Here is a 27,745-nt window from a genome sequence, read left to right as displayed (position 1 = left end):
TTACACACCTTTAACTTCCCATTCCTTTCAGGAAGCTAGCAAAAGATGTCGCTGTCTGTAGTTGTTTATAGTAGGACACGATTACGATTTGTCACATTCAAGATACTAAAACATATTATTAGCTGCATCCAAGAAATTTAACGTTCACTCTGGTAGCGGATGCATATTTAGGGCTCCCATTTATTTCACTGGAAAACACTGCTCACTTGATGCATAAGTGAAAATGGCTTTTTGTGAATTCCTTCCCAGACGGTAAACAAAGAGGTCTGTTTCACGACGAGCTGAGATCATAATCGCACGGGGACACACGGATCACGGGACGAACACAAACACGCATATTCAAAGGAGGAAAGGGGGAAAAAAATACAATCATGAGTCTTAATCCTAGTGGCTATTTACATTACCATCATCCACGGTGCCTCTTAATTACAAATGTGTAATATGGATATATATTTAGATAGAAATACTTTATGATCTATACACAGCCATCTACACCACCTCAACACTCTATGCAAACTTTTTTTTAATATGCAACAAACTCAGCTCCCTTGGTCAACATTCGTATTTTCACAGTGTTTTCACTTGATTGAACATACAGCCAACTCTGCATTTCATATCAGCACATGAAGGAAAACTGACTTGTTTGGAAGGTGAGCACAGCCAGGTACACTGAACAACCCTCAAAGTTTGTCTCCAACTGGCTGATGCTCATTTCCCTTGACCTTAATGAGATTATTCTGTATAGTGGACCCCTCACTGAGAGACTTGAGGGGACAACACAACAACCATGCTAAGATGGGGTTCACCGCCAAAGGTCAGCATCGACACCTTGGCTACGTTTTGTGTGGGCTGATAGGTAAAAGAGATGAAAATGAGAAGCACTTCCAAAAGTCACTTTGTATCAGTGTGAATGGGCAGTGAGGTTCAAAACAAACCCTTCTCTTCTCCTGGTAAAGGTCCATGAAGGAGTCTTGCTTTACCTGGAGATCAGCATATTATATAAGAATAGCATAATTTCCGTGTACTGCACTGTATTTGCACTGTCTAGCACGATACTGAATGTCTTATTGTTTTATGTGGTATAGAGGTACAAGAGAAACGAAATTCATTCCCCTGTATGTCTAACTCATCCACAGCAGAGTGACAAAGTTCACTTTGACTTGACTTTGATTTATTTTGAAATCATCTAAAGGAAACTGATCTCATAAAGTGGTTTCTTCCTTTATTTTTTTTTTTTTTTATGAGAATAATGTGACTAAACCCTTTCTGAGGAGTTCTATCCTGGAGCAAAGAGATGTGTGAAACCCAACCAGCAGAAGATCAAGCTGCGGCTGTGCTGCCTTAGGCCGACTAAAGCCACTGAGTCGCCGGTGGTCATTGCACTACATAGCCACCTGCCATTCCTCATATTCTGACATAAGGATAGGCAGCCGTGGACACTTGGGCTGTCCTTCACCTGCGTTGTGCAGTGCACCATTTCCCGTCATTGTTTCACTCTGGGGAGAAGATACTGCATATTGGTACAGTTGCTGTTCGCTGACCTTGATTGCGCGGACAGCCGCCCCCGGTGAGATGACACGGTACAGACATCGTGCCGTACGGAAACTGGCTATATACATGCCACTGCTGTACAGACGGAGGTGGGCATTGCATCCCTCCAAACGAAAAATGTCACTTACAAAAGATTTACTGTAGTTGAAAACAAAACACTTTGACTTTAAAGCAGAAACGTTACGTTACTTGGACGCTTCATCATGCAACCAGTGATTGAGGTTACCGCATGGCATGTGTACGTTGGCGGTTTTTTAGGAAGGGCTTCTGAAAGAATCTCCCTTTAAGAATGAATTGGACATTCTCCCATGTCCATTCAGTCATAGAAACCTGCTTTCCACGTGTGGAAGAGCTCTAGTGCTCCTGGCTCGCTCACACCTGGTGCCCACTGGATTGCGCCACTGTTCGACAGCAGACATGGGCCTTGTGTCAACGGCCAGGCTTGCCTTGGCTGCTTGGGTGTGTGTGTGTGTGCGTGTGTGTGAGGGAAAGAGAGACAGATAGTGACAATATGTGATTGTGTACGTGTTCACGCGTGTGAACAAATGTGAGAAGACAACGACACTGGACTGAGCGACTGTGTGAGTGCACATGTGTGACCGTGTGTGAGTGTGTGTGTGTGTGTGTGTGTGTGTGTGTGTGTGTGTGTGAGTGTCTGTGCACTCGAGTGTTGCTCTCCCTGGTCCCTCACTGCGTCGGCGAACAGTCGTCCAGGTCCAGCAGCTCCCTCACCAGCCTCTCCCCGAACTGCGCCCGGCTGTAGCGCTTCACGTGGTAGGCGTCCGACATCTTGTACAGGATGTAAGCATTGTTGATGGCGATGCTGATGGTCAGCCAGAACACCTGCTGCCACGTCTTGTTGGGTTTGTGGAAAATGAAGTACCTGTGCAGGAGGAGCAACCGAGGAGTCAAAACGCAGCACGTGGAGAAGAGCTTTAGGAGCCGGATATACTGTACCAACCCTGTAGACAAACCCAAACTGACCGAAATACTCAGCTCTGTATATTTACATTTCTACACTTCGCAGACACTTTTCTCCAAAGCATCATACAACTGAGGGTTTAAATATGTACACAAAATTATTGCGAAACTGTCATGGTTTCCACACGGAGATGAGTTGTCGGATCCAATCGCGGTGCACAGGGTGGTTTTATTCACGGGAATCCAAGCTCGTAATCCAAACAAACAGGCAAAAGGTCACCGAGGCACAGACGTAGCAACAAGGAGAATCCAGAGACGAAATCCGAGAGACAGGTCGTAGGTCGTAGGCGCCGAGAAGATGAAGAGGCGAGGGACGAGGGAATAGGGAACAAAGAACAAGGGATGTGGAGAGGATCAAGGATTGCAGATGCTAACGCTGTGGTCAGGTAGGCTGAACTAAGGTTCCGTGTCCTATTACGTTCCGAGCCGCCCTTTATACTCGTGTCCCGTGATCAGCCGCAGGTGTCCCTTGTTGTGTGTAAGCAGGGGGCGTATCCTGCTGTTGTCACAGAGCACATAGTTCAGTAGCTACCTTGAGAAGTGACACACAAATGGGAAAATATCTGGATAAAAAGCAGCAGGGGGTGAAGCCCAGAGCTCAGGGGGGAAATAGTTCCAAATGAGATGACATTTTTAAGACCCATCTTGAATGTTGGAAGGGAATCAGCAGCTCTGAGGAACAGAGGGACTTCATTCTATCACATTGCGACCGAGGTTGAGAACCAGCAAGCTTTAGATTTTGGACCCCTTATGGATGGGAACATGAGCAGGTGTGCCAGAGGTCCAGTCACCCCAGAACCTACAGGACCTGATCTTGAGCGAGAACGCCATGCTCCTCCACCCCCGGCTGTCTGCTCGCCCCCATCACAATCTAAAGCCTGTAGATAAAGTCGGGAGTTAAAGTACTCAGCTGTTGTTGACAGACCACTCTGGTGGTTGACATGGGGCTATTTCCCCCCCTCTTTTCTCCCCTCTTGCCTCTTTATGCTGGTCCTTGCGAAAGAACTTGAACCGCTGGCTGTCTGGGAACTGCAGGAAACTGTCTAGAAAATGCACTCGCTCATTACTGCTCTCGTTAGCGAAGCACGCAAGCTTCTCCTGTGCCAGGACCGGCTATAGCTGCCGGACGCAAACTAAACTATCCGCATGAACCTCGGCAAATGAGCAGCGAGCGCTAATAAGTGGGGAACCATGACAAAAGCGGGCCGGAAGGGTAAGCGTCGGACTAAAAGAGTTTGTGACTGGGCCAACATCCTGTCAGGTACAAACAATGAACAAATAAAAGATGAAGGGGAACAACAACCCGGGTCCCTAATTAAGCGCCCGTGACGGATCTCCGGCTCCTTAATTAAAGCCCTTTCTCGTTCATGCGCACGTTGGCATCGGCTGTTGCTGCTCTCCGCATGACGCCTCGAACCTCTGTTTTCTGCACATTGCACTTGGAGGAGACTAAGTAATTACAGGGCTGTCATCTGTCACAACAACTACTTACTATACTTACTCCATAATGGGAACATGTTGATTAATGATCTCCAGATCTGGTGGGATTAAGAAGTTCCTGATTATTTTATTGGTATTATTTCCGGTCCACTTTTTCCAGTACTCTCTTTGGAAAGGAACTTTTTTTTTTTTTTATTTGCTGTGGTTATAAAGTGCTACTGTTGTTTACCATATAACCGCGCCCTTGTCTGAGCACAAACCTCAATAAAATCTCATTTAAATAAAGTTCATACTTTGCTGAGCAGATGACTGTGGGTAACATTTCTGGTAAGGCCCACGAATAACGTATTTCCATTCATCATAATATGCATATAGGCAGCATAATGGAACCCATTATACCCAATTTGAACCCATATCTACACCGTAAGCCCTCAAAGCTCCTGGGCATCGGGTGTAGATATGGGTTCAAATCTGACATGGTCTGTGTGGAGTTTGCATGTTTTCCCCATGTTTGTGTGGGTTTCCTCCTGTTCTGGTTTGCTCCAACGGTCCAAAGATATCTGACTGAGATGAACTGGTGCCTCTAAAGAGCCCTTAGTGTGTGTTAAGTGTGGGTGAATGAGTGTGCGTGATTGCAATAGACAGGCGTCCCGTCCAGGGTATGCCCTGCCTCATGCCCCACCTTTCCAAGATATGCTGTAGACCACCAAGACCCAGCTTTGAAAAAGAGCCTATCCATAATGAACGGATATATATATAGTATATACAGTATATATATAGATCACTGGCGATCACCCAGTAAGTTATTAATTATTAAGTTATTGTTAGGTGACAGTGTTTGAACTTTTAATAATGTTACAAAGGGCTCCAGTATGTACGACGTGAGAAACTACACGTGATCGGTCAGTGCCGTGAGATGCAATCACGTGTTTATGTGTTGCTGTGCCTTGTTTGTGTTGCAGCTGTCAGTTGATGTGATGTTTCCACACATGTACTGAGTGAGACTGACAGCAGTGACACAGAGGATCCAGGGACTGTCCAAATGCTCTCGGAGGATGCAAATTAATATGGCCGCCGTGTCCAAGATGATGAATCGAAGCAATCGGGTCCAAGATAATTGAATTGAAGTCGGAACGCGAGACCCCGAGGGACACCGAGAACCGACCCCCGCGCCTCCACTTACAATTCCGTGTCACGGAGGGTAATTTTTCCAGTGTCAGAGGTGCGTTACACGGTCTGATGCTACAGTGCGATGTCGCAGAGGTGAAAGGTGGCCCGAGGCTCGTCAGAGTCACTCACTTGCTATACTTGTCATCGTACTTGCAGATGTAGCCCAGGTGGGCGGCGAAGGCCTCCACCGCCAGCGGACATGGGATCTCGCCACTCTTCCTCTTGATGATCACCCCTGAGACAAGAAGGGAAGGGAAATATCACACACACCAGAGAGGGGGACAAATTGAAGGTGATGGCGGAAGGGAGGGGCACAAAGGGAAAGAGCCGTCTCGCTGCGCTAGGTAACCATCAAACCCTTGTCCCTGAGCATCTTCCTGATCCAGATCTCCACGCCAAGCCGGCTTGGAAGTGTGTCGCTCCTTTGTAGTAGAGCCAAGTAATTAATTCTTTTGACTGGAAAACTAATTAACTGTGTTGGATGTCGATCTTACCGAAGCGCTTGGAGCCGAGCGCTGGGGACCTTGTAATGTCAGCAACGGACTACTTCACAGGACAGCAGAACGGTGCGCGCTCCTCTTTTCTGTGGCATGTTAACTCCAGCTGAGTGGGTCCAACCCGTCACTTGTCAACACGAGGAAATCAGCCAACCAAATTAAATCAAAGCGGGGGCACGACGGCACGAGCTGGTAGAGCTGGTACCTTGCACGTTCTCCCTGTGCTTGTGTCGGTTTCCTCGGGTGCTCTGGTTTCCTCCCACACTCCAAACATGCGCTTCAGGTGAACTGGTGACTCTAAATTGAGTTCAGTGTGTGTGTGTGTGTGTGTGTGTGTGTGTGTGTATGAGTGTGCGATTGCCTTGTGGCAGGCTGGCGACCTGTCCAGGGTGTATCCCGATTCATGCCCTCTGCTTCCCGGATAGGCTCTGGACCGCTGCGACTCTATGCTGGTTGAAAGGTTGATGAAATTCAGGGTGAAGCAAAGGACATGGATTATCAGACTTCCTGTTTTCACAATAAAAAGCTCCCACGCAGACCAACTGGCCGTGCTTCGCGTTCGCATTTTGGAAGCCTGTGATTATTTGCAAACGCACTGTGGATGTGGAGAAGCCCGAGGAGGAGGCTGAACCGAGCGGCCTGCGGCTACGGCACTGCTTGTCGAGATACCAACTCCACGGCATAAGCGGCTTAGTGGAGATCGCAGCCAGGGCCGAGGCGGCGCAGATTTAGGAACTTCCCGAGCCGAAGTCGGGAGATAAGCCCCCAGCAGATTTTATGCAGCACAAAAAGGAGACTGTAAACACGAGTCTCTGCAAAATGTTAAAACAGAGAGAATAAAGTCCAATATCGCAGCAGGTTGCGAGAAAATCTTTTTGGAAAGAAGTGGAGAAAAACTAACAGTAAAAAAAAAAAAAACACAGCTCCGCTCCGAAAATAGGTTACATCTATAATTTAGGCATCCCCTTCCGAGGACGCGCCGTGCGCGAAGCGCGCTTAGGCTTTGCTTCAGACCTACATATCGCGGCATCTCCTCCGGAGCAGCTCTGTGGCGGAGCTCGCATCCAAATCCTGGTTTCGCTGGCCTTCGGTGCAGAACGGAGCAGCGCTCAGCTCACACGGAGCAGTATTAGGTGCAAAAGCAGTACTGGAGGACCGGAACATGCAGCCGTCACCCTACGAAGACGTGTACCGTGCTGAGAAAAGTACTGCTTGCGCCCTTTCTGATTTTTTCTACGATTGCAGCTTTTTCACACAAAATGTTTTCAGCCAAAATCTAATATTGGATAAAGGGCACCTGAGTGAGCAAATACACACACGCACACTTTCTGAACCACTTATCCCATACAGGGTCGCGGGGAGCCGGAGCCTAACCCGGCAACACAGGGCGCAAGGCTGAAAGGGGACGGGACACACCCAGGACGGGACGCCAGTCCATCGCAAGGCACCCCAAGTGGGACTCGAACCCCAGACCCACTGGAGAGCAGGACCCGGTCCAACCCACCGCACCCCCATGTGATCAAATAGCACTTTTTAACTTATTTAATTCATTCAATGAACAGAATTTTCCGGCACAGGCACCGTGTGGAAAAAACAATTACGCCTTTACGGTTAATAACTGGCTGTGCCACCTTTAGCTGCAACGACTGCAACCAAACGGTTTCTGTAATTCGGTATCAGTTGTTCATTACGCCGCGTAGGAATTTCAAGCCGCTTTTCCTCACTTTAATTCAGAAACATTGGAATTTTTTCAAGCAAGAACTGCACCTTTCACATTCTCCCGTAATATCTCTATATAAAATTTACCCACCTGTTTAAAGGGGTAAATCTAGCTACGTGGTCAAACCTACCACTGTAAGTGACTTTGGATAAAAGCATCATCTAAATGAATAAATAACAATATTCTTTGTATTTGACCATTCTGTATTAAAAGGAAGAAAGGCACAGCAGTTTTGGATTTATTCACTTGTCTTACAAGCTAACAGCATCACACTATATACAGTTATTTACCCATTTATACAGCTGGGTAATTTTTACTGCATCAATTAAGGGTAAATATCATGCTCAAGGGCACGACAGTAGGAGGTGGGATTCGAACCCGAGCCCTTTGACTGCAAAGCGGCGGCTGTAACCGCTATATGTCCAGAGAAATTGTACAATTAAATTACATCTTATTTCTGTTTTTAGCAAGTTCCTTTTAAAAACATTCTATTTTAGCTAGAACTTTAAAACCACTACAAATCATCAATTATTACAGTACTATCCTGCCAGAAAAAGCAGGTCATCTTTAATTTAGAAATGAATTTCCAAATAGACAGCGGAACGCAGCAATTTCTGTGAGATGCCGCAGTTGCTCTGAAGGCGGATTATCTCTGATTCTTGCGGATTTATTTGAAATTCCAGTGTGATCTCCTTTTCTGCCCTCTGCCCTCTTGTGCGACGGGAGGAAACGATTAGTCAGCCCACAGCGCTTGCACACCAGTCCACCCACAGAGAATGACAGGCCAGATGTAATCGCCTCCTGTTCGCTGCCATGAAATCCGAACTGGATCTAGGTTATGGGAACGGAAGCTGCGCTTAAATACAATCTACATCATATCTTATTTTCCATTCTATTATATGTGAGTGTTTGTGCCGTAGGAAAAAAAAAATCCCTGTCTCTTAGCAACGGCAAGACAATGAATCTTCTCTGTCTGGGGCTGGAAAACGACGTTGACTTTGTAAGTGGCTGCTGCTCAAAAGCTAATTGGTAAGAGTGGAGCGACGTTATCTGCGTCACGCATCACGGCTCTGTACAAGTTGTCATAGTCAGGGCCGGGTGCCTTGCAGGAAGGAACCTGGCTTGGGGACAGCTGCTGGAGGCAGGACAACCGCTTTGGGGTGGGACAGCTACTTGTGTGCAGGACAAGGGGTGGGGGCAGGAGAGCCAAGTGGAGGCGGCACAGCAGACTGGCAGTGAGATAGCCACTATGGGGTGGACGGTTATTTGATGTGAGGTCAGGACAGCTGCTTGGGGACGGGATAGCAGCTTGTGGACAGGAGAGCCAATTGGTGGCAGGACAGCTGACTGGGAGCAAGACAGCTGGTTGTGGTTAGGCACCCAGTTTGGGGTGGGGCAGTTACACGGGGGCAGGACAGTTATCTGTAGACAAGACAGCCAATTGGTGGCAGGACAGCTGCTCGGGGGTGGAAAGGTCACTAAGGGTGGAAGGACAGCTGACTGGGGGGGGGGGGGGGGGGGGCAGGGATAGCCACTTATGGACAGTTGCTATTGGCGGACAACGGATAGCTGACAGGTGACACGTAATTGGCTCAGAGCTCTGGGGAAACATGGAAATTCCTCTAACTGACATGACTGGCCTACCTGGGAGCTGGAGCATCATTTCCCTAAAATCCCAACACAGGGTTCATGCATAACAAGAGTTACTGGCAAAAGAAAGTCCTGATCATGTTATTTTTCAAAACTTGGGATGATTTTGCCCGAAATAACCCTACTGTGTTTCATGCCCACCAGTGCACACGTCTGAATATCCTGCATTCCTCCAGCGAGTCTTTCTCCTCCTATTTTTATGATCTCCAACCTGTTGCACATTTTCACCTCATTTGCTTTACAAATACGGTGAGCGGCTCCTAAGATAAGAAGCATTTGTCTGCAGGACGACGGGGAGAAAATTCCGCTCATTAACGGGTTGCCTAGTTTCATAATTATTCCACACAGTCAATTCGGTGCTATTTCAGAGCTTCAAAAATGATTCCAGAGTCCAATAATACACATTAATTTTCATTCGTGAGAAATACCATTGGACCTCTAAATGGGCAAAAAACCAATTTAAAGACACCGCAAATAGCACTATGTTATATTTTAAAAATTCCATTAATAGACAATGGGATTTCATCGGAAGGCGCAAAACAACAGGCCTCACCTACAGGGGGGTATAAAGCAGGGGTTGTGTAAATTTAATCCTCATTATATTCATTAGCAAAGGTTTGTTCCTTGTTCAATGGTCCAGTGCTTTTGAACACTGAAAAGCCATGGGGTAAAATTTCACTTAATTTAATAGAGCGATATTAAACTGAAAACACTCTTTGTGGAATCCAACAATCCAGGTAGCCAGATGTTAGACACGATTGCTCTGGACAGAAAGTGAATCCGTTAGGAGTGTGGACAGCCATCTGCCAGACAAACTGCTCATGGGCCTCTGGGTTGTGAAGCCCGCACTTGTGGGTTCTGGACCGGAGTAAGGTGTGCAACAGGATGTTGGCTCTATAAGGCCCCGCTGACTGAGTGCTGCGGTTCGACGGTGCCCCAGTGAGCCTCACCTTGCTTGATGGGCGAGTAGGCGTTGGTGAGAAAGCGAAAGTTGCCCTTGTTGTACCAGTTGATCAGGCACATGTTGCCCTTCATCTTGATCTGCGACTGGCCTCGCTGCTGCGGCATGTCAGGGTTCGAGAGCATGGACTGGGGAAGGCCCGTGCAGTCACTCTTCCTGGAGCTCAGCAGCCCGCAGCAGTAGATTCCTGGGGGAAGAGATGGAAAACTTCACCTGCAACCCTCAGGGAATTGCTGTAGCACTCATGCTTAAGTAGAACCAAGGCAACGAAAACATCTGGGAGCACAACAAATACAAAACCACGTGCTTCTTAAACGCAGGCTACCCTTTCTGATGGTTTAGGCCGTGCCGATTGCCTGTTGGATGAGCTCTGCAACTTTGAGTCGGTCATCCTTCACATGTGAGCACCGTTCACCTCTATCTGTCTACGTCTTGGTACACGGTATGCAGCAAATAAACAAGCACAGGTCTACACCACCCCTCTGTAAAGTGACTGCAGCTGTGACAGATGGTGCAGATAGGGGACAGTGACTTGCGGTGGGCAGAGATGATCCGATAGCACAGAGGAAGGACGCCCAGAGGTCCCCGGCGAAGATGACGGGGCTACTAATTATGGGTGCAGAAGAATTGCTATGTTAAGGCTGCTGCTGAGGGTGTGAGCTTATCTATTCTACTGCTTTACCTCTCTCCTGTATCAAAAAAGTGTAAATGTTTACGCTCAATAACTTTGTGATTGTAACCGTTGAATATCGCATAAACCTTTATAGGCAGCTGCTCGTGTGATGTACACTGGTTCATATGGAACGTAACAAATTAACTGTGCTTTAGAATCACCCGTCTGCATCCGAGCCTCTCTTTCCGTTGACGTGATGCACGCACTGTATTGTCCTGTGAGACGGGCGTCGCTTTGGAGAAAAGCATCTGCTAAATGAATAAATGTAAATGAGTGAGACACTCATTTCAAGTAGTCTTGGTGCACCTCTGAATTTTTTCACAACATGTAGTGAGGGAGTGGACACAGAAGGCGGACTGTGGAAGAGACGGTCAACGATCAGCGAGTACGCTGGTGGACGACGGGACGACGTAGCGGTACGTCGAGCACCACATACCCTGCTTTTCAAATTCCTGGAACAGATTCAGGCTGGTGATGCTGGGCCCCGTGAAGATGATGGCATTCTGACTTGCCAGGTTCTGGCACAGCTGCCGCGCCACCATGCTGTGTAGCTGTGGTTTGTGTTTCAGCGTGTCCAGACCGTCTGGACCTGGGCCCTCCTTAAGGTGGATGTAGACCTTGGGACCAGAGCGCAAGAGAACAACATCGCTAATGCTGAGTTACACAAGGCGGGTACGTCACTGTTCTCCTTAAATTCCACACGGAAGCACATCTTCTTAGATAGAGTGCACTGACGTTTATTCTCATTGCTTTTAGTCCCTTAGTTGGCTCTTATCCAGAGTGACTTACATGGTGTATATTGTGTTGCAGATGCTTTCACTGGAAGGGATTTCCATGGCTTAGGTTTTCCATCTACTTAAACAGCTAGATTTAAAGTGGACCATTTCAGGACGAGAGCCTTTTCCAGGGGTACCACAGATGGACACCTCTAGGATAACAACTACGCTGCTGGATACACCAGACAATGCACCGTTAAACACAAATCCATATCTATTTTGTAGACAGAAGGCTAACCGTACAGAATAAGTGAGACTTTGGTGTGCGTGATTCTGAAGTGACAGTTTGAATCATATTTCCTCTACGAACCACTATGCACAGTTACCTTTGTAGGCATAATGATTTCAACCAATAAAATCTGAAAACAGCAGTCATGTGACCAGCCTGTTCTGTAGTGCCGGCTTTAAAAATGGTAGAAAATGAATATTATCTACCTTTACCGACCTTTTCTGAAACAATGTTCATGGCACACAACACCCACAGACACCTGCTCCTATTGCCATTCCTGGCTACCATGCCTCCTTAGCATCTGTATCTAGTTGCCATAGCTCCCAATTTCCCATTTTAAACCCCTGCTTCACGGTGACAAAAAAGGCTGACTGATGTGGGGAGAGGAAGACAGCAACCAGAGACGGTTCCTTTTTTTTTTTTTAGCCATTTTCCCCAGACAACGTCCAAGTGTCATCCCGTGAAAATAACCACGGAAGTGTCACACTGCGCAACGAAAAAATCTCCGCTCGCGGCTAAGCTACATTTTCCAAGCAACATTTACCACCGTGCGATTCTGCTGGCTCCGTCCCATTAAACGTATTAAATTTGTATGCTTAGAATAGCAAGAAACGTCACGATTTTCCTGTGCATAGCCGAGTTAATTTTCAACAACTGCGCTTCCTTTTTTTTGCGCCTTATTTGTTCGGCAAACATATTTGTGTTTGTTAAACAATTTTAGCCCGAGGCTAATTAGCATTCGTTAGCCATTCGCTAATTAGGACCTTCTTATCGAAGAAAACGTCGGCTCCCTTTTTATTTTAGTAAAAAAAAAAATCTGCCAGAGACGCACAATAACCTCTGAATTGTTTCTGGGCTTACCTAAATGTCCCACAATTCCTCACGCTGACGTTTCCTGTGCCGCCTCAGCGAACCATTTCAGTTCCTATTGATCTTTATTGTTCTGCTTTTTGGAACCAGTAAGAAGCCAGGTGACTCCAGCGTGATGCCCTTCGGGTACAACTGTAACTTAATAGGCTAATCTTTCAACAAAGTCCTGCCAAGATGTCGTTTACTATCTTCCGTCTTTATCCTCGGCCGCTCCCCGAAAGTAACTGGCGCACGAAACAAAACCGATCTTTCGAGTTAAACGTCTTTCCTTTTTGTCTTTAGAAAAAGTCACGTGCCACTAAGTGGTCACAGATGAACGCTTGCACCCCAGCTAGGACCAAGAATATAAAAATTCATCACTTCTCTGGGACGCCCCCACCCCAAATCCATTTACAAGATATAACAGTCGCTTGGTTTTTACGTCCCCACCAAGAGCAGAGCGCAATTACGCTAAGTGGTTGGGCTCCCACTCCGCATCGCAACGGCCGCCTATCAGAGAGATGAAGCTGCACTGATGGCTTCCATTCATTTGCACCTTAATGTCTTTATTTCCAGTGAAGGTGTTTTGCACAGAGGAAAGCAGAGCCTGGAAATTGCCCTGGAGGGCCTGGTTGAAACAGTGCTTATTCAGGCCCTGCTGGTCATCCCTTTGCTCTCCTTTGAATTCAGAAGTGGATGTCAGGGCCTCTGTCTTTCACTTACTCACTCGCTCGCCGTTCCCTCTTTTGCTTTCTCCCTCTCGCTGTCTTCCCCACAGGCCCCTGGCCTTCATTACACATCACATCTTGCGACAGGGTATTCTGAGGACACACTCCATTCTGGTCTTGGGACCAGAGTGAAACACCCTCAGTGTAGGAGCCTCAGGACCACAGCAGAACACCACAGCATCTGATCAGTCCATACTCCCCAGCCCGAGTGCTGTGCATGTCCACCCATGGCTTATTGGAGGTCCCGCTCACAAAGGGTTTAAAGGTGAGAATCTGTCAGTTCTCAGTTTTCACCTCGATATTGTCACGCCCACAACACAAGCGACAACACCTGACTCTGCACTAGCTCCTGAGTAATCACTCACCCTATAAAGACCCTCTTCAGCTCCCGTACCGTTGCGGAATCTCGTTTGGGACAACTGCCCTTCCTCACGTTACTTTGCGCACACACTTACTCTATTCTCTGTTCACGATCTCCGGTTTTTTGACTCCTTGCTTCGTTTTCCGACCACGTCCATGGGTCCTCGTTCCTGTTCTGTTCGCCGATCGACCGACCCTTCGCCTGTCCCTGGTTTTGAGAACTTGCCTCTTCCCTCAACTTCAGACGAACAACGCTGCGCTTGGATTCAGCCGTCCTGGCTCCCTGTGTTCCGCGTGACAGATATGGTGGAACGAGGTCCCTCCCTCCCTCAGAACTGCTGAGTCCTTCTATACATTCAAGTACAGTCTCAAAACATGTAATTCAAACCCATTTCTCTCCTGATCTCTCCAGTTTCTCCAGGTATGAGGCAAAATACAAATTGGGGTAACATGGTTAGCAACTAAACAGCAAGGGTTACAAGAGCTGCACGCAGTGTGTGATTGCAGATAACCTAACACCCACAGCAATGAACAAGCTCCTGGACAGTACATGCAAATGCAGTTCCTGAAACACTTCTATCCCACCTAAGAATCACATACCTGACAGATGAAGCCGGTGGTGGTGCACTGCCGCACCCACAGGCTGAATTTCCTCTTCTTCCTCTTCCGCGACTCCCGCTCTGTACACGTGGTGATGAAGACGGGGTCTTCATCAATCAACGGTTCATGCAGCACCTGCAACAGCGAGTGACGTGTGGACCCCGGATGAACACACCTTTAAAGTTTTTTATTCCCATTACACTTCCACACACTGACCCCGGAACTGTAACTCCCCAATGCCAGGCACGATGGTCGATGATGTTCGATGATGAAGGCAAACAATGAAACTGTTTCCAGTAGGGACACGCGTGACAAAGCTGCAGTTGAGTCACTGATGCAAAAATGGGGAAGAATCAGTCTGCAGTCTGGACGTCACACTGCAGCTGTGTGTGTGTGTCCTAGAAGGGGAGCAGCTGGGAGTATAATGACTGCTGTGCATTGCTCTGGGGCAGGCTGCAGTGTCGGATGCTCCTATACCTCTCTCCAACCTGTGTTGCCATGGTGACCTCGCAGTAAGGCACCTGGGAGAGGATGCCGGTTGAACCACACGAGGAGGAGCGGTTACAAACACGGCATTGGCTAACAGGGCCAACCTGCTGCTAGGGGTCTCCAGGGCCCCATACTACTTTTGTTTATGGAACCCGGAGTGGTTGAGGATTAAATTACACCTCACCAATGGCTCTGGGAATTCTGGAGTCATGTTCATTACCTCTGTGTCAGCTGGCAAACAAAGCGGCACTGAAGAACTCAATCCACAACAAGCAGAGAAGAACTAAAGGTAACTGAATGCAGCCACATTCACTCTATGTAAATTTATTTTGGAGGAAGAAGTCATCGTATTTCCCCGTAGGCTGCCTAGCTGTGAACCCAACACCCAACCGAGTCGGTTCTTCGAAAAGGGGTGTGATCGGGACTCCGGAACATCTCCGTTCTCAGGCACCTGTTTTGTTTGTAACAGCGTTAAATGCTCAGAGCGTTTGCCCTCAATGACTTGTTTTGGAAAAACAAAATCGTGATGGAAACAGCCATCCACCTTGCTGCACCTCCCGGCAATGTAACAGCAGGTGCGACTGACAGCTTCAGAACGAGGTCTGACAAACCTGCAGATGCAAAACTGACATTAGACGCTTCCACCATCAGACCACCCTCCCCCAAAACTGGCTACACCATGAAACCAGTGCACGTTCCTATAATAGACGCTCTACCAAGCTGACCACTATCTTTACACACAAACAATCAGCAGCGAGAGAAATGGACTATCTCTTGCCAGGCAGGAACCCTGTGGGTCTGGAGGGGATCCTAGGAGCCCAGACCCCTTTACCTGCTCTAAACATCCTCCCTCTGCAGTTGAACCCTTGCCAACGACTTCCCACTGATGCAGAACTCCAGGTCACCGCAGGAGGTTATCGTGGCTCTGCGTCAAAGGGCCAGATTCACGGTGAGAGCTCTAACTTTCTGAGCCACTCAGGACTCAATACCACACTGCGACTGCTTTCTTGCCAGCCTTAACCTGAATAACATAGGTACATCATTATTATGACATTTTTACCTTGTTTTTTTCCAAAACAGCTAACAGCGTTAAACTACTTACAGTTTTATCCATTTATACAAATGGGTTAATTTTCGTAGGGTAAGTACCTTGCTCAGGGGTACTACAGCTGGAGGTGGGATTCAAACCTATGTCCAAAGGTAGCAGCTCTAACCACTATGCTACCACCTGCTGATGTTTGTGTACTAAATTATTTACCATGATTTACCCATATATATATACAGATGGGTAATTTTTACTGTACTAATCTAGGATAAGTACTTTGATCAGGGATACGACAGCAATAACGGGGATTTGAACGTGGGTTCTTCTTGTGGTTCCTCAGTGTAAGGCGATGGCTCTACCCACATTGATTACTGCTGCCCTTATAAACACACAAGCGTTCACACAAAAGAAGGAGTCTGTGCTTTATTAGATACTGCCCACCTGGTGTTGGAGCCCTTAGCTTTCTCGTCACACGTAAAGTTAATTAAACATAATCACACCCTCCAGATGGTCCAAATGACACCATGGAAACAGATAGCAGCGTCTAACTGAAGCAAACTCAAAGACATAAACATTAGGTAAAGTCACACTAAACACCGAGAACAAGGACAACCGTTTAAGAAGAATGAAATATAGCTCTCCGTTTAATGATTTTCCCTGGACAGAAATCAACTTGTACGTCTATACACAAGAGCTCCCAGTTTAACCACGACCAGTGTTTTAAGAACCATCAGCATGTATCTGTGGGACTTTGTGCTAGCATCATCGATTCAGCTCTGTGGAGCTGGGTTCCCCAGAAGGTCACATCCTCCAGCTCTCTTCGTCGTTTTGGACCGCATGGAGTGGATGCATTCGAACCGATCCGCGGGACGCATGCAGAACCAGAGGAGGAATCGTGACAGATTATCCTAAGGAGCTGGATTCCATCCCTCCTGTTTTGCTGATGTCTCCAAGGAGTCTGCATCACTTAGAGCAGTGAAACAGTGGACGTGAGTGGGCGAGCGTGTTATCTGGGGAACGGGCCTGGTCTCGGAACGTAACGGCCGGTCAGACGTTCCGAGAGCGCTCCGGTCACGTTCGAGCTCTGAAAGTCGCGCTACCCTCTGTTTTTAAGCATTATGGTGAAAATGCCCGGGAAATTTAGATGTCAGGGAACGGCTGCAGATAAAAAAGTGTGTTGTTTTTGGTACATAGTTGTGCTGACTTCATATCCAGGGGACAATAAAGCATCCATCATCCCCCAGTTAAGAAGCTATAAGGTTGGAAGAAGAAGATGTAACGCTAAGTGGGCTGGAGGTATAGAGGCCCAGTGCACCAGTTGAGCATGGAGAATGGAGTGTTGGGACAGCAGGTCTTGACAGCACTCGATTTTTGTCTTTTCCGGTCTTGTTTCTTCCACTCTGGGAGGCAGGGTTCCTGCACGCTGCTCTGGAGTGTGTTTAACATTCAGACAGCACGTCCACACTGTCTCAGCCTCCACAAATAGTGTGGAGGGGTGGGGGGGGCGGGAGTGTCGCCGCTTCTAACCCTGAGTCCCGCTGCGATCCCGCCAACGAACTTGCCACCGCCAAAGCTGATCAATGAATGTCCGCCCGGAGCGAGCCTGACATCTGTCCGCGCCCCTTGGCGCAGAATCGATGGCCTCCGGTGCAACGGCATCTTGGAATTCTAATGCTCGGCTTAATGAGCGCGCTGGTACAAGGCGGAGAGCCGAGAGGGGATGCGCTTAAGGTTGGCATCGACGATAAGCACGGCACCGCTTTCATCCCTGCTCGCCGAGCGAGAATCCACATGTTGCCGAGTGCCGTAACGATCAGTGACGGCTCCGACTGCGAGTACAAACAACTAAAAGCAGGAGCCCGGCAGCTCAAAGACGCCTATTTGTGTACTGCAAAGCATACTTCATGACCAACACAAATATCGACAGGCTCTTAAAAAGAGTTCTGTTGGGATTTTAAATGATTATATTTGCTCAAACAAACACTGTACAAAGAGCTGGGAAGACATCGAACCATCAACCACATCTTCCGATTGAGAAAACACTAGAAAGAATTACGGTCTTCTCGACAGGGACTATAGTGTTGGAGCCGCTCGGCTAATGGGCTCTCAGTTCAGACATGGGTTTGGATTTGTCTCAGTCTTTGCCCAGTGACTGTGACCAACCCAATAAATGCGCAAAAGAAAAGTAACGAGGACCCACCTGGGTCTGCGAGGGCCGGAACGTGCAGGTGAAGGACTGCTGCAGGGAGTCCAGGAAGGGCTGGATCTTGTACAGCCCTTGGCTGCCCTGGCTGGAGCGGAAGGCCACGATGTGGAAGTATTTGAGGATCTTCTCAAACCGGGCCTGGCTCATCTTGGGGGCGATGCTCTTGTTGCCGAAGAACCCGCCGCTCCAGATGCTGAGCACGGACTCGCAGCGGTGCACGCCCGTGGAGCTGACGAAGCCCAGGAAGGCGCGCATCTCCTGCGCTGTCACGGGGCGCCAGCCCTCGTCGCTGCCAAAGCGTTCCTGGTACTTCTTGGCGTACATGTTGGTCTGCATCACCATGTTCTGGATGGCGTTGTCAGGCACGAAGAGCTGGAAGAAGTCCATGGCTGTGGCCGTGGTCGGCATCCTCTGCGTGGGCCCTGAGACACGCACACAACACACACGGGCAGCTGTAACCAGGGCAGATGCTACTGAGGTCCATCAAACCCAAGTAGATGTTAGTTCACAGCGCCAGATGCTGACTACCCTGCGACCGCCAACCAAATTTAAAGCATTTGATAAAATCTGTAGCAAACTAACACAGTAAAGAAAACAATCTGACACCCATTTCAGGGGCAGCAACATCCCTTGCTTTCGTTGACATGCGGTTAATTACAACCAACCTGGACATTTAGAGCATCTCAGAGGTTCTCCTCCAACATTTGGCAGAGCAATTGCACACCTCCTCTGACATTACTGTCAAACTGAAGGTGTTTTCCACCATGTGAAGGCTTGTTTTGCTTCGCAAGGCACCCCTGACGGACCATATCCAGGCAGCTCATCAAGGTTATTGGACAAGGATATGAGTGAAAATCTCCCCCCTTCCAGGCAGAGGATGATTTTTTCAACGGGGCTCCGGCTCCAATCTGCAACACGGCTCGCAGCATCGAGGTGGACGGGAACCGCCATCCAAACAAAATTACACTTTCATCAAATTATACTTTCAAGTACAAGCAGCAGAAACAACTGTCTTCAAGCTCACGTTTCATGCTCATTTCTTTCCTCCATTTCATCACTTGCTAAGTTACCATGGTAACAAAAAAATTCTCATTCGAGAAGGAAAATATATCAGAGTTGTTTCTGGAGGGCTCATTAATTTAGGGCTTTAACAGTGTGAATCCAATGGACATGATGTGATGTGCTGTAAAATCACGCAACTATGAGTGTCCTGTTACTGGACCTCCTCATTGAACTTTACACCCATAATGTTATTCATAAAATCCCTCTACTGTCCTCATTCATAAAGACATTCATCACTTCACACATAGATGTTGCTGCTCTTTTTTTGCACCTTCCTTGTCACACAGGATCTTTGAAACAATCTATTATCAAGGCATCAGCAGTCAATGCTGGTGTAGAGGTTATCGTATATCAACGGAGGACGATATTAATGTGGGACGGCATCCTCTGCGCCGCGAATGGTTAAGGTTGCATTTGATGGACTGTGAACAATGGACTGCAGCAGGCAGAGTGAAGGCTTGTTTACATCCCGAATTTCAGCCGCTCTTCGGCGATGATGCCTGGAGCCACAGTCACGCTGGCCTCTAACACAAAGAGAACCCATGTGCTCATGGAACGGCATGATGTATAGAACTAGTCAAAGGTGTGAGTACACCTGGGTCACACTTGAATTATGCCGAAACAGACGAGTCAAATCCAAGGAACCCACAAGTCTTCTACATCTCTGGGTACTGTTGCATTGCTGGAGACTCTGGTTCTAACCTACAAGACTGTCAAAAGATCTGCATCCTGCTACCTACAGGATCTTATCCCTTGCTAGAGCCCAGGAAGAGCGCTACACTCCTCCATGTGTGGTTTTTTGGTGGTCCCATTCATAACGGGTCCAAAATCAAAAGTCTTTAGGTTCTCAGTTTTGACTCCGGTGTCATGGAATGGGTTCTCTCTGTCCCTCAAAACTGCTGCACCACTTTCAACATTCCAGAAGGGCCTCAAAACGGACCCACTTTTCTCCCGATCTGCTAACAGCTCGATACTGCACTGCCTTTGTTTTTCCTATCAGATTCCATTCTATACGCAGTCACTGGCGTAAGGCGTGCTGGCAAAACGGTGGTATTGGACAAACAAAGTGTGCTTTCACAGTCGTATGTTTGTATCTAAAGCTCTTCTTCTGCTCTGGAGTGCAGCAGATGTACGTTACTTAGGAGGAAAATATCTGCTAAATGAGTGAACGTAAATGCTGGAGCTGGGAAGACATGTGGGCTGATGTCAAAATGTTACCCAAAAAAAGTTTCCAGCCTGTTTTACTCAGACTTTGTCCCGCTACTGTCTGATATGATACGACGTGATTTGACAAAGAAATGCTCAGAAAATATCTAATGAATGCATAAATGTCAGTAGGGCTGCGGTGTCATCCAAGCGCGTGACATTTTGAAATACTACCAACGCGGACACCACGTCGGCGTGCGAAAAAGCCGACTTTGCTTTCTCGTCGCTTGTTTGGGCACAGACAGACGGGCAAGTCACTTTGGCGGTTAGAGTCTCCGTCGGGGGTGGACTTGGCCCTCTTCCCAGCTGACTCATGTCGTCAACCTTCCGAGGGAAAGAGCTCAGCGCTGCCCAAACCTGCAGGAAGGCAGCAGCCACGGATCGCGGATCCCTCCGAATCAGAACAAACGGACAGTCGGACTTCGCACCCCGATGCAAACCTGAACTGACGCTACAATGGCTGAAATTGCAACTCCCATTTGATTTATTGCGCAGCTGAAGATCATGCTTTTGTACCTGGAAACCCTCTATCCAAGTCCTTGTTAGAGAATTCATGAGAGTAGCGTTCATCATTCTGCTTTGGCTGGATCAATCCACTGACTGCAGTGACTTGTCCCTTCGCGGATGACTTTTGAAGGCAGCATAAGGGTTCGAGAACTGCTGCCGTTGGATGCCCCGGGCCTAATTAGGCCTCGTGCGACTGAGCTTTTCAGCGCTGCTGAGTAAAAGAGGTGCATCCAACTTGCGAGCTTTTCCAGGAGTTTATGGAGCCGGAATGGAGATCGGAGGAATACGGAAAGTACGAGTTCCTGGGGGAGGATGAAGGGCAGAGAGAGACGCTGATGCAGTTAACACAGTGAGATCTGCACTCATTTAAAGTCAATTAAAGTATCACACACATACAAACACAATAATACTAATGTGCACTTAGGGTTATGTACCCACCGATACAGCTAGGTACTTTTTACAGGCCAAATAGTTGGTGCACCTAATGCAGGTGTATCGGTCACAAAAACTCTAAAATTGTTTTATGGTCTATGGGAAAAAACTCAAAAATAATGGCAGCACATGCCAAACGTGGACAAACTGCATCAGTAAAGAGGAAGAGTGGATGCAAGTCAGAGCTCACCTACGGGGAATACGGACACTTCCCAGAATAGACTAAATGCCACAAAACAGTCTCAGAAATGACCACAGGATTGAATTTGCAGCTCTATGACCCAGTCTCAGTAAAAATGAAGTGTCACAAGCTTCCCGAAATTGATATTTATGGCAAAGCGGCAATTTGGAAACCACGCGTATCCAAGGCAGACACACAAACGTGTATCCTGGTGTAAAAAGCACCAAACCTCTACCCCTGAGCAATGGAAAAAAAAGAGTATGACCTGATGAATCATCTTTCACCCTACTTCTTTCACCACAATGGGTTTACTTTTTTCAGAAAGCCAACGAATGCCTTCAGCCCACAATGTTTGTTGCAAATGGCTAAACAGAGTGCAAAATAGATGTCCAGCCTTTTCTCTTCTTAAAGGATGGTGCAATATCCCAATACACACAGTTCAGGACTTGTATGACAGCATTCCACGAAGGACTAAAGCTATTCTGAAGGTAGAAGATGGTTTTACTCATTACGAGGTCCTTACGTTTCTGTTATTTTGTTCAACCCTTGGGCTTTGATAAAGGGTATTAGTGCAGGGGTCGGGATTCAAACCTGCTTACTTTGGGTAAAAGATGATAGAGCTAACCACTACACAATTTGCTTAAAACTAAATATATACAAGATTCAGTCTCTGGCATGAAGCAGCTGTTATGACTATAATACACAAGTGGAACTGGGATCTTTGTCTTGAGAGGTTGCTGGGTCTGCTACCATTTCTGGGCCAAACCGTGATGTAAAATGTGAGTAATGTTATGCCAGGTGGAGTTTAAGAATAGTGTGTCCCGAGAAAAAATGTCAAGAGGGTTGATCTACAAGCCCCTGGATTCCAAGACTCCAGCTCTGAGCCACAAGGGCCTCATTATGGCTGTCCTTTGGCCTGGGAACACACAGCACACAGTTTATGGTCTCACTTTAATGGTCCTTTCAAGGGGAAATGAGCACAACAGATTCAATAAAAAGCTACTCGCTCTACTATATCAAAGTTTACAATGGATAGCTGCCTTAAAGGATCTGGCCAACTTGTAACAACCTTAAAACACAGACTTGGGCTTTAATCTGAAACTATATCAGTGCAGACCAATCATTAACAATTTTGGGGGTCAAAGTTTCTGAAATTTGCCTTAAGCTGATAAATCAATTCAATCCCCCTATGAAAAAAGAAGGATGTTAGCTGGGTTTGAAGTCCTTCTGTTGGGTTCGAATTCTGTTAAGTATATGTACAGACTGAGAAGGTACGACGTTGACGACTTCACGCCACAAGCCTCATTTTCCAAGTGTTCTTCTCATGTCGGGGACACAGATGATGGCCATTTATTTGGTTTCTTTTGGCCACCTCCAAACCCTCAAAATCCAAATTCAACATCCACAATTTATATTCTCCGCCTGTGCCACCAACTATCATCTGCCCTTGGCCATCATTCGTCTTAAACCTTGCATTGAGGGTTTTGTACTCTTGTGTCAAGCGCAGTTGAGGCGTGTATCCTACAGTAACTCTTGGAAAAACCAACATGGTGCACCTGAACCGCCTGTGGTGACAGCATCAAAGAGCCCGTGGACCAAGTCCTCCAGAGACATCGGGTTCCTCCCTCGTCTGAAGTGTGGCAAAACGCAGATAAAGCCTCCGAAAAATAAAAATAATCAGCCAACGTGGGAGCTGAGAGGATGCTGGAGCAAAGTAAATATACCACATGTGGGCAGAAGGCTTTTATCTTCCTGAGCAAAAACAGAAGAGGAAATAATACTGTAGTTTATTTTTCAGCTGAAATTAGGAAGCAACATATTTTCTAAAATTAACTCTGAAATTACAGCTGAAACAACTGAATTTCATTAGGGTTATTTCATTACATTAAGGCCTCGCACGGTATAATGGGACTGGGCGGGGGTTCGGATCCTATAGGGGGATGTTCTATGATGCTGCTAAGCAGGCGCTCGACCTGAATTGTTTCCGGAAAAATTCCACTGTGTAAAACTGAGCCATTTCATAAAATGGTTAGGATAAGAGTGTCTGCTAATCAAGTGAGTAACGACTATCTAAGAGCCTCGATAAAGGGCACGGCGGCAGCTCTAAACTCTTGACCTTCCCCACAGTGCCGCTGCTCAGATTATTCCAAGAACTAGTAAGGAATCAGACACTGCGGATCAAACATTTCTGTTCTTCTTCTACCACATCGTGGCTTTTTTGGCGCATTTCGATTAGTGGCTGTTGGCATCTGCCCACCGAAACGTGCCATTAATCGCCAAAGGCGGCAGCACCGTCTGCAGCATACTTGCAGGTGTGCCTTTGAGCGCTGCCAACCTTCCCAATGACCGTCACAGAGATGTCTGACGATTTCTTTCACCGCTTCCGTCTCCATCCTGATTTTTCTTTCGTTCCTTTTTTCATTTACGTCTCTTTTGACATTTTTCCTTCTTTCATGACACAGTCAGTCCTGATGGGCAGCACAGCAAAAATCCCTGGAACGCCGTGATGGCATATGGCTTCTGAATACAAGAAGAAAAAAATAAGACAGGTAAGGAAATGCCCTGCAGCTTCAAATGTTAATTACAATGTGAGCTGCTGCCGACTGAGCGCTCATTATCTTTGGCAGAAGAAGCCCTTGTGCACTATCTGAAATATTAAAGTTATTTCAAGTGCTCCTTCCTGGTGCGTACCGAGGATGCAGCCAAGGCACAAGGTGACCCATCACACGCATCCCCTATCAAGTTTTCATAAGATATTTCGTCTGATCTCTTCGTAGGCCAAACCTGTGGAAGTTGACACCTAGAGGAGCCACCCCCCAGGGCCCCCTACCCACTTTGATAGGGGTTGTGCCTGATTCAGTGTGTGCTGCACCCAGCTTGGGGTGCCACCTGCCAACGTGGTGCCAGAAACGCTCATCGGAGACGGTGGACAGATGGTGCGCCCACGCCTACGCGCCAGTGTGGGATTCCGAACCACTGCGGCGAGGCGGCAACGGCGTATTCCAGCATCTGGCCCAGCCGGGAGCTACCTCGATCGACGAGACTGAGAGCGGGGAGGAGCGACGCGCGCACGATCCGCTTATGAACCTTCTTCACTCACTGGGGCCTAAAGCGCGCCAAGCTCTACACATAAACACCTGACAAACTGTAACTTTTGGCGGAGGATGTGGCTGCCTTTTTCTACAAATATTGTAAAATATGTTGGTGTTACCATTGTCATGCACAAAATACCTTAAAATGATCGTATTTTAATTACATGACATTTTCCATCCTTTTCCAACTTATTAGAGTATATTTCCATACGAAATAACAAGGGAAATCAGTTGTGGGTAAATATCTCGATCAAGGATACTGTAGCAGGAGCTGGGATTCAAACCTGGGTCCATCAATTACATACAGATGGATGTAACCACTATACCGCCCACTGCCTGGAAAATTGGTTCAGCGGGTTGTTAACGCATTTAGCTTGGGGCGTGTGCTACGAACTCTTTAGGTCCAGCGAGGCAGCATTTTGCGTAATCCTGCCGAGTCGCATAGCGCCGGGGTGAGCTTCGGTCATCCGCGACCACGAAAGCTGACAAAGTCCATACCGCAGACGGCGCGGATTCAAACAAAAAGGCTTTCCGATCTCCCGTGGGACGGCAGTGTGTTCTTCAGAACCACTTGGGCTGCTCGCTTCTTCCTCCTGCTCCCGCAGGCCGACAGATGCCGGACCGGCAGGGGAGATCCATATCCCTGGTTCACCCTTGGCTTCTGCAGGGCGCCAGCTGCTCTCGATCGGGCAGTAGGCTTCACAGAGCTGCTCCTGCTGCCCAGCGGGTTCAGAGAACCATGAGAGGCACCCCGGGGCGATGAGCCACTGCCTGAGCGTAGACACCTCCTCTGAAATCTCTTTTTCTCATTCCGCTGTAGGCTGGTGTGAGGCTGATATGAAGTCCTCCAGCAAACTCACTTTCCCCCCCTAAAATCAGCGTCGAACCAACTCTTGGAGAGTTTCTACACCGTCCGAGAATGAATTTCACCGCGTTAGGAGTCGAGCGCACACTGCCGGGGTGTTCCCCATTTACACACTACAATGGCTGCAGCATCGGACGTAGATGTATTTCATTTTTTTTGATCCGTACCACTCGTGCGCACGCCTCGCTTCGCGTTTACACCGAATCGTTTAGCTGATGCTTTTCTCCTAGGAGACTTACAGTGTTTATACAGCATTTGTACACTAAGCTACTTACGGTGATTTATCCATTTACACGGCTAAGTCATTTTCACTGTACCAGTTCAGGGTAAGTACCTTGCTCAGGGGTATTACAGTTGGAGCAGGAATTCAGACACAAGTCCTTGGAGCACGAAGTGAAATCTCTAACCGCTACGCCACCTGCTGCCTGGTTTACATTTAAGTCAGTACAGGGCCGGGACAGAGTACAGGTAAGCAAAAGCACTGGACCATTTTATACAGCACCCAGTTTCATCCACTGGCCTTCTGAGCACCTCCTTAGGGACTCGATCCACACACTTCAATTTCCAGCAGCGCGAGAACCATGCTGCGTTGAGTCGTTGCAAGGCGTCCCGCGGCCAACGTCCACCACACATGCTGACGCAGGGGGGCTGTTGCATTATCTGCTGTTCCCATGGTTCTTAATCCATAACACTGCGCACATTAGTGGACAGGATGGAGTTTCGGGAGCAGCGCATTATCTCCAGCAGCGTGTCACAATATTGACACACATTATGCAACTTACTAACTGCTTATGCATAAATAAAGGTGCCCATCTCACAACCTCCTTTGTCATTTAACCCTTAGTTGAAAATGGACCCAGAAGAAAAGACTCAAATACAGCGTTAATGATGCTTTCTTATATTGCCGTACTGGTTCCGGTGTCCAGAACAGCATCCAGCTCAGGGAAAGAACCCGGGTGTGAGACGTGCCTTTTTGTTCTGCCCTGACCAGTGACCGCCCCCCCGGCAGCCCAACGTTGCTGTTTACGTTACGTTACACTTTTCTCCAAAGCGACTTCCAATGGATACTATGTAGCGTTACCAGCCCACACACCTTATTCACCAAGGTGACTTACACCGCTAGATACACTACTTACACTGGGTCACTCATCCATAAATCAGTGGCACTCACACACTATGGGGGGAACCTGAACAGCACCTCTTTGGACTCGTGCCCTGATGGTAGGCTCCTTGCTCAGCGGCACCTCCTGTGACTACCAAACTCCTCCGGTCCGACTGGTGCACCCCCCCACCCCCCAGATCACACTTGTCCCTGCAAAGGCGGCTCGCATTAACCCTTCAGTGACCGGAGCTCCTCACAGCTGCAGTTTCAAGAGCAAAACGGCGCAGTGCTCAGCCTGCCATGGCTTCAGCAGATGCTCCCAGGTGTTGCACGCCTCTTTCACACCGGGAGCCTGAACACATTCTCTTAATTTCAGCACACGAATGATGAATAACCCCAGGAAGAGGAGAACTCCAAAGCAAAGGGCGATCAGCGAAGGGACCGGGGCGCGAAGTGTCACAGTGCACGGCGCCTTCACTCCCTGAGCTGTATGATCCCGACAGCACTGCGCTCAAAGTCACCCACCCCCGCTCCAGACTGCCTCCTATCAATAATTGAGAGCATAAACGAAAAAAAATAACCCGGGATGCTCCGCTGGGCGTTCGCGCCGCACGCATGCAGAGGCGCCACGTGACGCGGTCCTTCGGCTTCGCGCTCATTAGTGAGAAATGGGATCATTCATTATTACCGCAGGTCTCCTTGTACGCGGGGACGGTGGTGTCCCGCAGCGCGTCGCTCCAGCCCTTCTCCTCTTCGGCCGGGCTCTCGGACCCGGGAGCGGCGTGGCGGGGAGCTTCCCCGGCGCCGGCGGCCCCCGCGCCGCCCGCGCGCCCCGCCGCGTCCCCCGCGTGCCCGCCCCCCGGGCCCCCGCTGTCCGAGTCGGACTCGGCCGACGTGCTGTAGAACGGGTTCTCGCTGCTGTCGTCGCCCGACTCGCCGAACACGTCGTCCGAGATCTGCAGGCTCTCGTAGCGGGAGCGCGCCGCCTGCAGCAGGGACAGGGACAGCGCCCTGCGGCCGCACTCCGCCATGGCGGTCGGGCACGGCTCCGGCGGCGGACGGGACGAGCAGCAGCAGCGGCAGCGGGAGCGGCTCACACCCTCAGCCCCGGCGGCGCGCTACCCTGCCCTGAGGATGATCGCGCCCATCGAGCGCGAGCACGAGCGCGGAGCGATGAATGGGACGTGATCTGTCCACTCGAGCGGTGCTGAATCGGCCCGCGCGCCGCCCCCCGCCGGAGACGATGTCGGACCCTGGAAGGGGGAGACCCGCGTCCGGCCCCGGAGAACCGCTCTCACAGCGGAGGAGCTGAGGAAGCTCCGCCCATCCGTCGATCACCTGACCTCGTCCTTCCGCCAGCGACCAATGGCGAC

At 48.5% G+C, this 27,745-nt stretch overlaps 1 protein-coding gene across 1 annotated transcript; it reads right to left on the bottom strand.

The window, feature by feature from the left end:
- Positions 1 to 27,745, bottom strand: pgbd5 (piggyBac transposable element derived 5). The gene is made up of 7 exons (XM_029251156.1): positions 27,061 to 27,745; positions 17,920 to 18,347; positions 14,186 to 14,320; positions 11,080 to 11,260; positions 9,960 to 10,157; positions 5,272 to 5,377; positions 1 to 2,434 (listed from the first exon to the last, which is right to left on the bottom strand). Exons 1-7 carry the CDS (start codon positions 27,401 to 27,403, stop codon positions 2,239 to 2,241), a joined length of 1,587 nt encoding a protein of 528 aa, XP_029106989.1. The 5' UTR covers positions 27,404 to 27,745; the 3' UTR covers positions 1 to 2,238.

This window comes from Scleropages formosus, chromosome 4, assembly GCF_900964775.1.
Source record: "Scleropages formosus chromosome 4, fSclFor1.1, whole genome shotgun sequence".
NCBI classification, from domain to species: Eukaryota; Metazoa; Chordata; class Actinopteri; order Osteoglossiformes; family Osteoglossidae; genus Scleropages; species Scleropages formosus.
This window is presented reverse-complemented; position numbering and strand designations above follow the sequence as displayed.